This window comes from Helianthus annuus, chromosome 1 (assembly GCF_002127325.2).
Source record: "Helianthus annuus cultivar XRQ/B chromosome 1, HanXRQr2.0-SUNRISE, whole genome shotgun sequence".
Taxonomy (NCBI): domain Eukaryota; kingdom Viridiplantae; phylum Streptophyta; class Magnoliopsida; order Asterales; family Asteraceae; genus Helianthus; species Helianthus annuus.
The window spans coordinates 131,657,485-131,669,770 of record NC_035433.2 but is presented as its reverse complement, the minus strand read 5'-3'; the positions used below and the strand labels follow the sequence as shown (position 1 = coordinate 131,669,770).

At 38.9% G+C, this 12,286-nt stretch overlaps 2 protein-coding genes across 2 annotated transcripts; both read right to left on the bottom strand.

Moving 5' to 3' along the window:
• Positions 1-4,246: 4,246 nt before the first annotated feature.
• LOC118491456 lies at positions 4,247-5,872 on the bottom strand. Its single transcript, XM_035989260.1, has 6 exons — positions 5,779-5,872; positions 5,638-5,693; positions 5,063-5,389; positions 4,903-4,986; positions 4,627-4,815; positions 4,247-4,516 (listed from the first exon to the last, which is right to left on the bottom strand). Exons 1-6 carry the CDS (start codon positions 5,870-5,872, stop codon positions 4,352-4,354), a joined length of 915 nt encoding a protein of 304 aa, XP_035845153.1. The 3' UTR covers positions 4,247-4,351.
• LOC110931614 lies at positions 5,048-9,583 on the bottom strand. The gene is made up of 3 exons (XM_035974875.1): positions 5,779-9,583; positions 5,450-5,693; positions 5,048-5,389 (listed from the first exon to the last, which is right to left on the bottom strand). The coding sequence occupies exon 1, from the start codon at positions 9,547-9,549 to the stop codon at positions 7,027-7,029; it is 2,523 nt and encodes an 840-aa protein (XP_035830768.1). The 5' UTR covers positions 9,550-9,583; the 3' UTR covers positions 5,048-5,389; positions 5,450-5,693; positions 5,779-7,026.
• Between the last annotated feature and the right edge of the window lie 2,703 nt (positions 9,584-12,286).

The following is a 12,286-nucleotide window of genomic DNA, read 5'->3' as shown; positions in this document are numbered from 1 at the left end:
ATGTGTGCACCCACAATAATATTGTGATTTGCATGCTCATCTCAGCTCCACCTAACTCATGTCAAATGGTTCCTCAAACTTGAGTAGCAAACAAAGAGCATCACGAAACGTAAGTCATGAATGTTTAGGGAAATACCACCCTATGAGTCACATAACACATGTAAGTAATACATGAATTCGTACTGTTGTGCTAAACGTGCAATCACATGCAATATCATATGTAAGTGTTCACTAGTTATGCAGTACAATGAGTATACAAGAGACGAACCTTGCAGTCTGGAGCTGAGTGTCATGGTCGTATTCACGTATTCAGAACTGTTTGGTTATAGTCTGGTTTTACAAAAACGTTTTAAAACCAAGTTCACTATAACCAGTGGCTCTGATACCAAACTGTCACACCCTAAAAATACCACCTAGGGAGTGTCCATGTTAGGCGTGTGACCCACTAGCAACGAGCCACCAATTACATTGAATCCATAAGTTTAAAGATAAAGTTTCATCATTTTATATTAAAATCCAAACATAAGTTATTCGAAACCAACAATTTCAGCGGAAGCGTTAACGTATCACAATGTAAACATTTTCCAAACAATTATAAGAACCAATGTTCAATAAATAAAACCAATCGGTGTGAACCATGACCACTCATGCCCTCCAGCCAGCAAGTCCCTGTTCCAAGATACCTAACAACCTGCGAGCATGTAACAAGTGTATCAGACAAAGCTGGCGAGTTCACAGTTTAAGAAAACGTTTGTTACCAGTTGTACGTAAAACAGTTCACTGACAATGCAAGTAATATTGTTAATATCTCATTTCCGAACAATGACGGCTCCTGAAATACACGACTGCCCTTCCCACGTACTCCTATCTAGTACTGGGCCAGACTGGGTCATTAGTTCACCTCCGTCCTCTACAGGCACGGGGTGAGGGTGCCAAACCTAAGTAGCGCTACTAACTAATACCCGATGAGGGACTTACAAAAGATGATAGGTGAGAATATTAACCAATATACTCGTTTTTACCCAAAGACTCATCCCCCCATGGAATACCCACTGACTGTCCCCAACCACTGGGACGCATGCTCGAATGTAGTGAACTCACCTTAGAGTGCTTGGTAGATTATGTTACTTGTTTATCAGATGATTAAATGCGTCCTATCACAATTTACCAGTAGCAATCAATTTAGTATTCGCGTCTGACCACGTATTTCGTAACAAGTAGCATTCACAGAATATATATACATAATGTCATGCAACAACCAATAGTTGATCATGTAACGCACTTAACCATAACATGCATTGTAACCATTACATATACTAGCCATTTTGATCACATGGAAATTACATCCTTCCAGTCCCAGTTCAACCTACATATTATAACCGATTGTTAAGGTGAGCTTATAAAACTATTCGGCTCAAGCATTGCTGGCCCGCAGCCCATTCGACAGAACCGGGTCTCCGGCCCAGATTTAATATACGGCCCCAAGCCATACATGGTGTGCAATTGGATACAAAGTGTGTGCAGCCCACATCACAACCGTCTTAGGTGAGCTTGTTGCCTCATTTTGTGAACAAGTGCTATACTATCACATAGTTATCACTTGCAATAACCTACAAACTAACATGCATGTTCATATACGCACATCACACGTGTAGTGTTCCAGCAATACACACAACATACTACTAGTCATACCGGTTTCTCATGCACATAACAATTTATGATCATCATATAGTAGGTGTTCTGGCCATGCACGGATTCATATTACAGGCTCATGTTATCCACAATGGCACATAAAAAGCAGTTCGGTTCATCTTCAAGCTGGTATACAAGTTCACCATATGCAATAGTTTAATCACTAATCAATACATCATACATCCGAGTGTGCGACAAACACGTAATATATACAACCAAATATAGCCAGTCCAAAGCTAATCGTGCAAGCCCATTAGTATATCGGCCCTGAAGGCTGAGCGATCCACATGGGGACGTGCAACCCAAGTGTATGCGGTCCAGGTTTTACCCGAGGTCCAGCAATGAGAGCGGCCCATTTATCATGTACAGCCTAGGTTATACTTAACATCATTAATTGTCATGCAACTAACATTGATTTCGCACAGTAAGTCATGCAATCCAAATTTATGCGGTTGACCAGTCAATACTTAAAGTTACAATGAAATTGTCAAAATCATGGGGTCTAATTCCAATCACATAACCGACAACTATTATTATTAAATTATATTTCCTTTTTAGCTTATTACATGATTTCTTTGTAGAATCAATTAATAATTTATGTTATTATCAGACCGATGATTGTTCGTTCTTAAAACACACAAGGTCAAATCATTCACCATGAATTTGCATCATCATAATCATTACCTAATGATCAACTTATCATGCAGCCCATAACATATCATCATCACGATTTAACTGACTCATGCACATGTTTTATCATAACTATGCATCCAAATTCATTAACAAACAGCCCTACATCGTTCTACCCATGCCATTCGATCAACACCTGTGCTCTAGCAAATCCTAGACTACACAAGAATCATGGCCGCATATACCATTAAATCGATAAGCTTTACATCTCAACCATACTACTCGCTAACTTCTAACAGTTTCACACATGAGCAATTCTTATGATGGTTCATACGGACCCGGGACGATCGGAACGCAAACAAGATGATTCACAAACACAAACAAGATCGTTCGCAAAATATAATCAAGGTAAGCCAAGTATAGAAATCCTTAACTGATTAAAGCATACCAATCGATCAAGGAGGAGTGCGAGCTCGAATGCGGCCGGTGATGTTTCTGGAATAAAATCTCTACCGATGAAGATGGTGTCTCCAAAAGACTACTGCCGTCACATGTTTAGAGGAACATAGGGTTTGCGAGTAATTTATGTATTCTTATACATACCATACGTAAACAAGGGAAAGGAAAGATGGGCTTAGATATGGCTTGGGCTTGCGAGGACTGAATAGAGGTTTAAGTTCATTACGGGCCCTTAGCTAAGCATACACGGAACCCAAAGGGGTAGGCTCATGTGACTCGGGCCGGACACCTGTGTGGGCTGGTGTGATTTAGAGAACTACTAGAGAACTAAGGTGTGTGTAGCCCACATATTTATGCGGCCATAACTTAACCATTTCACACAATAGAACAACCCATTACACACTCGAACATACATAAATACGTTTTACATAAAACGAGTTTACCAAGGTCACGAGTGTTTAACAGGTTCACTAAAGCAAAGAACGGGAAAGAGAAATAATAAGAAATCGGAAACACAAGACTACATATTACTAACCTTGAAAGTTCGGGTTGTCACAGACGAAGTCATCGACGTCTTCCGTTATGACAGTGATTGCATGAGTGGATGAATGCTGATTGGGGTGACAATGATGATGTGGAATCCTTCCTACGATGCAGCAAAATCCGTCGTGTTTCAGCCATGAAATGGTTTTGAAGATTAAAGGTTTTGGTTCCATGTTGTGTGGCTTGCTATCATATTTTTAGGTAGTACTTTTAACATATTTTTCATTGCATTTGGATTTATTTGTGTTTAACATGTTGTGTGGCTTACTATTGTTATATTAAGGTTATTTAATTGAGAGCTTCTATTTTATTTTACAAATAGTCTTTTATGTTTTAATATAGTAATAGTAATACTATTACGAATATTATCAACTAAGTCAATAAAATACAAACCAAGTTAACTTTACACTTTGAACCTCTATATTACTTCTTGTTCAAAGGGCATCCTAGATACTTTGGAGGCATTGAGACGTCGCTTTTTTGGGGTGAGGATGAAAGCAAAGCTAAAATGAATTGAGTTTGCTGGGAACGCGTTGTTCACAACAAGAACAGGGCACCTTTAGCGGCGACGGGTGTCGCCGGTATTGACCACTTTTGTCGCCGCTATTGACCATTAGCAGCGACATGTCGCCGGTAAAGCATCGCCGGTATTGCTGGGCCGGTATTGACCAGTTGTCGCCGGTATTAATTATTGTCGCCGGTATTGACCAGCCAGTTTTAGCGGCGACAGTTGTCGTCGCTAAAGGTGTCGCCGGTATTAACCTTCGTCGGTAAAGGTTGAAAAGCAATAGCGGCGACACGTGTCGCCGCTAAAAGTCTGTTTTTTTTTAATACAGCAGCTGTATATACAGCTGCCCAGCCAGTTTTACGGCCGAAAAAACAAAACCTGCCTATTTTCAAACAACGCACGCATACGCCATGAACATAATCAACATATACTAAAGGTAATATACTTAAAAACTACGTTTAAGTCGTACATTATATCCTACAACGTTTAATTAAATCCAAAGCATACATTAAAAACTAGTCACTCATCGTCATCGTTATCATTGGGTTCATCGTCGGATTCATTATCGAATAAGTTGTCAGAATCGTAGTCTTTTGACTTTCCTTTTCCTTTTCCTTGTGAAGCAAGATAGTTGTTAAGTTGGTTCAAAAATGACGGGGTTTGGAACAAGCTGTTAACAAAATCCTACAATAATAGATAGCAAAACGTATATTAGCATATTAATTAACGCTACCAACATATATTTAACAAGGAAACATGCGTTCGTTTGTCATTTTATAAATTGCGTAGTTTACCTCGGAAAAGGGTTCTTGCGTCCGAGATTGCGAAGACGACATGTTAGATGACGAGTGCGAGGACGTGTTGGAAGAAGTTTTAGGCCCCATCCCGCGGTACCATCCTCGCCGCTCACCCAACGCTTCCTGATACGGGGCAATTGGCGGACCCTCACCGCTCCATTCACTTGTCGCGTGTTGTATGTTCCGCTGTATTTTACGAAGATGATTAAATATATATGTGTATATATATATATATATTTGTTATAGAAAATAATACTTAAAAGAAATACTTACGTAATTTTGTTCAGCAACCGGATCAACCCAATTCCCTTGATTGTCTGTGTGGGTTTTAGCATACGTAGGTACCCAACCCATATCCTGTTTAACATTAAACTTAGATTAGACATTAAATAAACAAAAGCTTACACACACGCACACATACATAAAACATTACATTTTTATAGGCGGTGCTACCGTACGAAGATGTCCCCCCACGGTATGGGAATTGTTGTTTCTCGCGTACTAGTGTGTTGGCATTGCTTCTTTTAATATATTTTTCTTCCCGGAAACCTTCGATGGTTCTCAACCAGTTATCATAGGGCATATCCGGGGGATGGAATGCCCTTGCACTCTCAAGATCATTGTAACCTCCCTTGCTCTTAAATAATTTTTTAGCATCGTGCTTGCGGTCAGAGTACCGCTTCATAAGCACAGCCCTAATGCCACCCGTCAAGTTTTTGGCCTCTATATCACGTTCCACTTCATCAAAATTGAAATTTTCCTACAAATTAAATAAAAAAGTTAAATATTTGATAAAATTTTATGCATATAAGTTATTTACCCGTAAGTGGTTCATGAGGGCATCCTTGTAATGTTGTTCAACGTTATCCCATCCAATTTTATCGATCGGGATGGACCGCCACATATACAGGCCGGCCTCCCGTGAAAACATATCTCTTGTTTTACCAACAGGGGTATACGTCACCTGCCTGTCAAACGTAAGCGATACAGGCCCCCCCCCGCTTTTACTAGACGCCTTAGTTTCTCGTTTTTTGCTTTCCCCCTAACCCTCTTCGGGGGAACCGCTGCAATTAAAACAAAAATAATTAGTAACAACATTTATAATATAAAAAATATAAGGACTACAAAATAATTTAGTAAAAGACTTACCGTCTGTCTCGTGTGTGCCACGAAATCCACCAGGAGGAAGCGGTGGATCACCAGCGCCGTCACCCCCATGTCCCCAGGGGGCCACATCAGCCATCAGATAAGCGAATATCAACAATACAGAAAACATAATCCCTATAAAGTTACAAATGTTACAGCATGTGTATCTAATAGAAATTAAGGGAAAGTACAACAAGTGTAACTCAAATTCAAATAAATATTTCAAACAAGTGTTTATCAATTACAAATCAATATAAATTACAATAACTTTTCTTTTAGTCAGACTCCACATAATCGGGATCATCCTCATCATAATCAGCCTCGACCTCATCACAATCAGTCTCGACTTCAAACACTTCATCGACGGTGGCCGTTGGGGGATCAACTTCAATTGAAGGCTCACCCGCAGTAACATGAGAAGATCCAATTTGAAAGTATTGGGTCAAGTCAATGACAAGTGGACAGTCAGATGAAGAGTTGTTGTCGACAATGTCCCTATCTTCTAAGTGTTTGTCAACATTTTGAACCTTATTGACGCGGTCATCACTTAATGGTCGATCCCAAATTCTTCGATGATTAACATTTTCGACTACCCACCTATGTTTATTTTTTTGGTTTCGAGACGTTTCTTGGATGAAGAACACTTGTTTGGCTTGCGAAGCAAATATGAGTTGATCGTCTTTGTCCCATTCATGTTCAGTGCTTATACTGGTGATATTATTGTCATGGTTTACACCCCTTTGAGTATCAAACCACTTGCACCGAAATAGGACAGTGGAATAATCATTTGTATAACGCAACTCAATAATTTCTTCTAATTGGCCATAAAATTTCACACCGTTCTCTCCAACCACTTCCACGCCAGAGTTTTGCGTTGCGCATTTTGCATCACGTTCAAGTGTCTTAAACCTAACACCGTTGACTATGCAAGCAGTGTAAGTGTAAGCAGTCATTTTCGCACAAATTGAAAGAGCATACAACTCCGGGTGGAATTCTGGAGAATTTTGTGTTTTCATCGAATGGACCTAACAAATATAGAGTAATAATGTTTGTTATATATGTATTACCTAGCAAGTATAGAGTAATGAGTGTTATATATGTATTATACCTTATGGAGAAACCATCTCGGAAATTTGGTTTTAAGATCATCATGGGGATGTGTATGTTTGAATTCACTACATTGATGACAAATATAAGAAAGGAATGAGAAATACCAATTAACAGATTATGAAATGTTAAAGATAGAAGCACTCACTTCATGTACTCCCTAACTTCTGCGCAGTTTTCGAGGACAAACCATTCCATCTTGCCTTTTTCGATGAATGATAGATATTTCTCCTTTCTTGCGCCAACATAACGACATTTGGACTCAAACACCCATAACTTTCTTTTTTCAACAACGACATCATCGTTTCTATCTGGGCGATTGAACTTAGTATGAACATCTTTAAGGTACATTGAACAAAATGTTAGAGCTTCTTCAAACACATAACCTTCAGCTATACAACCTTCAGGCCTTGCCGGGTTTTTGACATAGTTCTTTAGTTTTTTCATGTACCTTTCAAATGGATACATCCATCTAAAAGCTACTGGACCTCCCGCAATCGCTTCATCAGGTAAATGCACAAGTAAATGAACCATAATGTCAAAAAACGCAGGTGGATAGATCATCTCTAACTTGCATAAGATGGTAACAATGTCATCCTTTGCTTTCTTCATATCATCCACCAATAGTGTTCTAGAGCAAAGTTGCTTAAAGAACATACAAAGGTCTACTATTGGTGTAGATGTATCTTTAGTCAAAAGCCCTCTAACCCCAATAGGTATCAAACGTTGCATGAGGATATGACAGTCATGAGATTTCAACCCGGTAATGTTAGCATTGTTATCTGTCACCCTCTTACTGATATTAGATCCAAACCCATCTGGTAATTTAACATTTTTTATAAACTGACAAAAAAGTTTTCGATCATCGGACTTGAATGAGTACTTTGGGTGGGGACTTAAGAACTTGCCACCCGATTGTTTCAGCCATTGTGACGGCCGAATGTTTAGTTTTTCCAAGTCGGACCGCGCATTTGGCGTGTCTTTGCTCTTATCGTTCATTAGAAGAGTACCGAGCAAGCTGTCGCACACATTTTTCTCTATATGCATTACATCTAAGTTATGTTTCAGCTGCAGAGAAGACCAATACTCAAGGTCAAAAAATATGCTTCTTTTGGACCAGTTCAACTCGTAATCTGACCGGGTTATCCTCCCACCTCCAAAATCTGGATGCTTGCCTGGTAGACGATTAACTAAACGACCTAGTTGAGCTTCTATGTCAGCTGGGCTAAACTGTCTCGGAGGGTCTCGTGTCTCGGGTCTCCCGTTAAAGTCGAGACTTGTTCTCCAAGGATGGTTGGCATCTAAGAACCGGCGATGACCAACATAAGCACATTTACCAGTTACACGTATTGAAGGAGTGTCTTGGTTACAAGTTGGGCATGCCATGTAGCCTTGTCCGCTCCAACCTGATAGGCTACTACGGGCTGGAAAGTCATTTATGGTCCATAACAACGCCGCCTTCATTGTGAAGTATGTGTTTGTTGCTGCGTCTTTAGTACGTACACCTGTCTGCCACAATTGCTTAAGCTCATCCACTAACGGTCTAAGGAAAACGTCTATGTCTTTCCCCGGTGATTTAGGGCCAGGAATCAACAAAGTCAACATGAATGTGGACTCTCGCATGCATAGCCAGGGAGGCAGATTATATGTGGTGAGTATAACCGGCCACGTGCTATGAGTCGAGGATCCACTACCGTTGTTAAAGGGATTAAAACCGTCAGCTGCAAGCCCTAAGCGAACATTTCGTGGCTCCATCGCGAAGTTTGGGTACTTTTTATCAAAGTCTTGCCATGCAGATCCATCAACTGGATGACGCATAGTCCCATCTTCCGATCGTCCGGTACTATGCCATATCATATATTTCGCTGTGTGCCTTGAACAATACAAACGTCGTAGTCTAGGCGTCAAAGGAAAGTATCGTAACACCTTACGAGCCACCTTCGTGCCTTTTGTGTCTTTATCGACCCATCGACTCTCATTACAAACGGGACAATTCTGCAAGGACTCGTTTTCTTTCCAAAAGAGAGCACAATCATTTGTGCACACATCTATCATCTCATATGCCAAACCAATCTTCTTAAATGTCTTCTTAGCTACATAATACGAAGGGGGAATCTTGTTGCCTTCTGGCATTGACTCTCGCAACAACGAGAGGAGTCGATCTACTCCTTCATTTTGAAAATGGTACGTATCCTTTATATTCATAAGCTTTGCTAAAAAGTCGATAGAAGAAAACTTGGTACAACCAGGATATAATTCTGTTTCAACTTCCTTCACCAGGTCTTCAAAATCATCAACAACACCGCTACCATCTCCATTCGAGTTCTCTTGGTTAAGGTATGTATCTTCTTCCATACGCTCCCCCCTAATGTCTTCAATAACGTTTACCATACCGTCTTGTGGCGCAACATCGTTTACTTCTGCAATTGGAGTCGTGTCCCTGTGATAAGTCCACTTCGTGTATTCCTTCCAAAAACTGTTAATACGCAAATGGTATTTCATTTCTGCCATAGTTTTTAAGCCGGAATTTTTACATTTGGTACACGGACATCTAACTTCATCGTGGTTTTTTATCACTCTTTCACACATCTCGATAAATGACTCGAGTCCTTGCTTGTAGTGAGGTGAATGACGTGGGGAATCAATCCAACTTTTATCGATAGGCATTATGCAACTGAAAGAAAATCTAATTTAGGATTAACAAGACAAGGGTAGGCTGCTAAACCCACTTTTTGAACACTTTATCTCATATGTGAATGTGTATTACATGATTGTCTGTTTAAGAAAAATTCGGCAGCATTTCCTCTTAGCTCCCAAGTATATATGTAATGATATATATACCCGAGGAGCAAAGAGAAAATGATAACCGAATCCTTCTTAAACAAACAATCATGTAATACACATTCACATCCTAAATGAGATAAAGTATTCAAAAAGCAGTCCCAAGATAAACGGGGACAACCCGAAATTAATTTCTAAATCAATTTCGGGCGGGTATTTCTAAGCTCGCTATGTTTAAAATGATTAATTCAAACACGGGCACAATTTTTTAAGCTTGTTATGTTCTTAATGATTGTTTTAAATTTTGGGCGGAACGTTATGTTTTAAATCATGATTTCAATTTCGATTGGGTGTTTTCTTAGCTTGTTATGTTTGAAATGATGAATTCAATATCAGGCACGGTTTTTTAAATATGTAATGTTCTTCATTTTGTTAGCTCCTTTTTTTATAAATGTTTTCAAACCTAAACACAAACATACTAATTATCAAACTTAAACTTTTTTTTTTCAAACCTACACATAAACATACTACCAACACACATACATACTTATAAATACACATTTACATACGTACACATACATACCTACAAACACACATTTTGACCAAAAACACAAAATTTATACTTACTTACATACACATTTGCATATTTTATACAAACATACATAATAACATACACATTTTCACCAATTACAAACATTCACATGCACAATTGTTCATCATTTATAAACACCTACATACTAACATACACCTACATACATACATTCATAAACTTACATACACACATACATGCTTACATACACCAAAATACACAAATCAATAGATTTTCATATACACATTTTTATCAAATACACCTACATTATACATTTGGCATACTAACATACACCTACATACATACATTACTTCATAGACTAACCGTATTCGAGATGCTTACATACACCTAAACTTAAAAAAAAATAAAAAAAAAATTATACATTTACATACCTAAACCAAATCAATAGATTTTCATTACTTCTAAACTTAAAAAAAATCAATAGATACACCTACATACATACACAAATCAATAGATTTTCATTACTTCTAAACTAAAAAAAAAAAAAAAAAAAAAAAAAAAAAAAAAAAAGTATTCAAGATGCTTACATACAACTAAACCAAAAATTATACATTTGCATACCTAAACCAAAAATTATAGAATTTCTAAACTTAAAAAAAAAAAAGAGCAAAAACAAAGTGAAACTAACCGATGGTGGTGACCGGATTCGAGATGGTGGTGACCGGATATTTGAGATGGTGGTGACAGGATTCGAGATGGTGGTGATCGGATATTTCTTCCACAAACACAAAAATACACAAAAATGAGCAAAAATTAAAGCCTATAACATGTATATAACAAATGTAGAGAAGAAATCTAACAAAAACAAAGTGAAACTAACCGATTTGGACGATTTTCGCGAGTTAGCAGCGGTGTTCGGAAGTTTTTTTGGGGGAAAAGTGAAAGAGGAGGGAGAAGTTGGCGCTGTATAGGGGTTTGGGTCGTTCAACCATTAGCGGCGACAGATTGTCGCCGGTATTGCCGCTTGTCGCCGGTAAAGACTTTAATGAGGTTGACCAGAGGTTGACCAGGGATAAGATTTGTGTGGCTAGGGATTAAAGTTCTGACATTTACTTTTAGCGGAGACCAGCTGTCGCCGCTATTACCCTACCACTGTCTCCGGTAATGATTTATTAATCCCCAACCGTCAGATCATGCTTTTGATCAACGGATGGGGTTGTGTTGCGGATCGACCAATAGCGGCGACATTTGACCTGTCGCCGGTTGGGCCAAAAGATAAGGGTGAGGTTGGTTTGGGGTCTCTCAAATCTATGAATGAAAGCTTACTTTTGAAGTGGTGGTGAAGATATAAAATAGAAGATAAGGCTATGTGGAAAAAAGTTGTTAGTCTATTGCCATGAAAATTCATGGTCTTTTCTCCCTATAAAGGCTCGAATAACCGGTGCATGGAATGGGATTTGCAAATTGAGCAAGGATTGTGAATGTGAAGGCCAATTGTCTGATGAGAGGGCAAGTGGGCAACGAGGAGACGATTCGCTTTTGGGTCGATAAATGGCTCGAGGAGGTCCTCTTATGGAGGCAGTCCCAGCTTTGTTTGCAATTGAAAACAATAAAAATGTTTCAATTGCTAGCAGGGTCAACGGTTGGGATTCGAGGCGTCAACCGAACAACAATGCGAAAAGATCAGTACTAGTGTCTTACTAGTCAAAACCTGCTGTACTTGGTTGGGTGAAATGAAGTTTGTTGTTTGCTCATAAAAAAAAATCAATAACAAACAAGCATATGAATAAAAACAAATGTTGTAACGTTTTAACATTGATTGCTTGCTTCTTCCCTAGAAAACTGTCGAACCCTTTATTCTTTCTCTCTCTCTTTTCATTCTTGCGTTCCGACTTCTTTTCCTTCTCGTGGGCGGATTCCTTTCAAACAAGCATATGAATAAAAACAAATGTTGTACTATTTTAACATTGATTGCTTGCTTTTTCTCTAGAAAAAACTGTCGAACCCTTTATCCTCTCTCTCTTTTTTCATTCCGACTTCTTTTCCTTCTCGAAGGCGGATTCCTTTCAAATA

Bases quoted from the DNA above. Each gene is read 5' to 3' on its own strand.
- LOC118491456 (XM_035989260.1), bottom strand. From the start codon at position 5,872: ATGGCTGATGTGGCCCCCTGGGGACATGGGGGTGACGGCGCTGGTGAT. The intron at 5,694-5,778 runs GTAAGTCTTTTA...TTTTAATTGCAG, and splicing joins TGGCACACACGAGACAGACG to CGGTTCCCCCGAAGAGGGTT. The intron at 4,987-5,062 runs GTAATGTTTTAT...AATGTTAAACAG, and splicing joins GTAGCACCGCCTATAAAAAT to GATATGGGTTGGGTACCTAC.
- LOC110931614 (XM_035974875.1), bottom strand. From the start codon at position 9,549: ATGCCTATCGATAAAAGTTGGATTGATTCCCCACGTCATTCACCTCAC.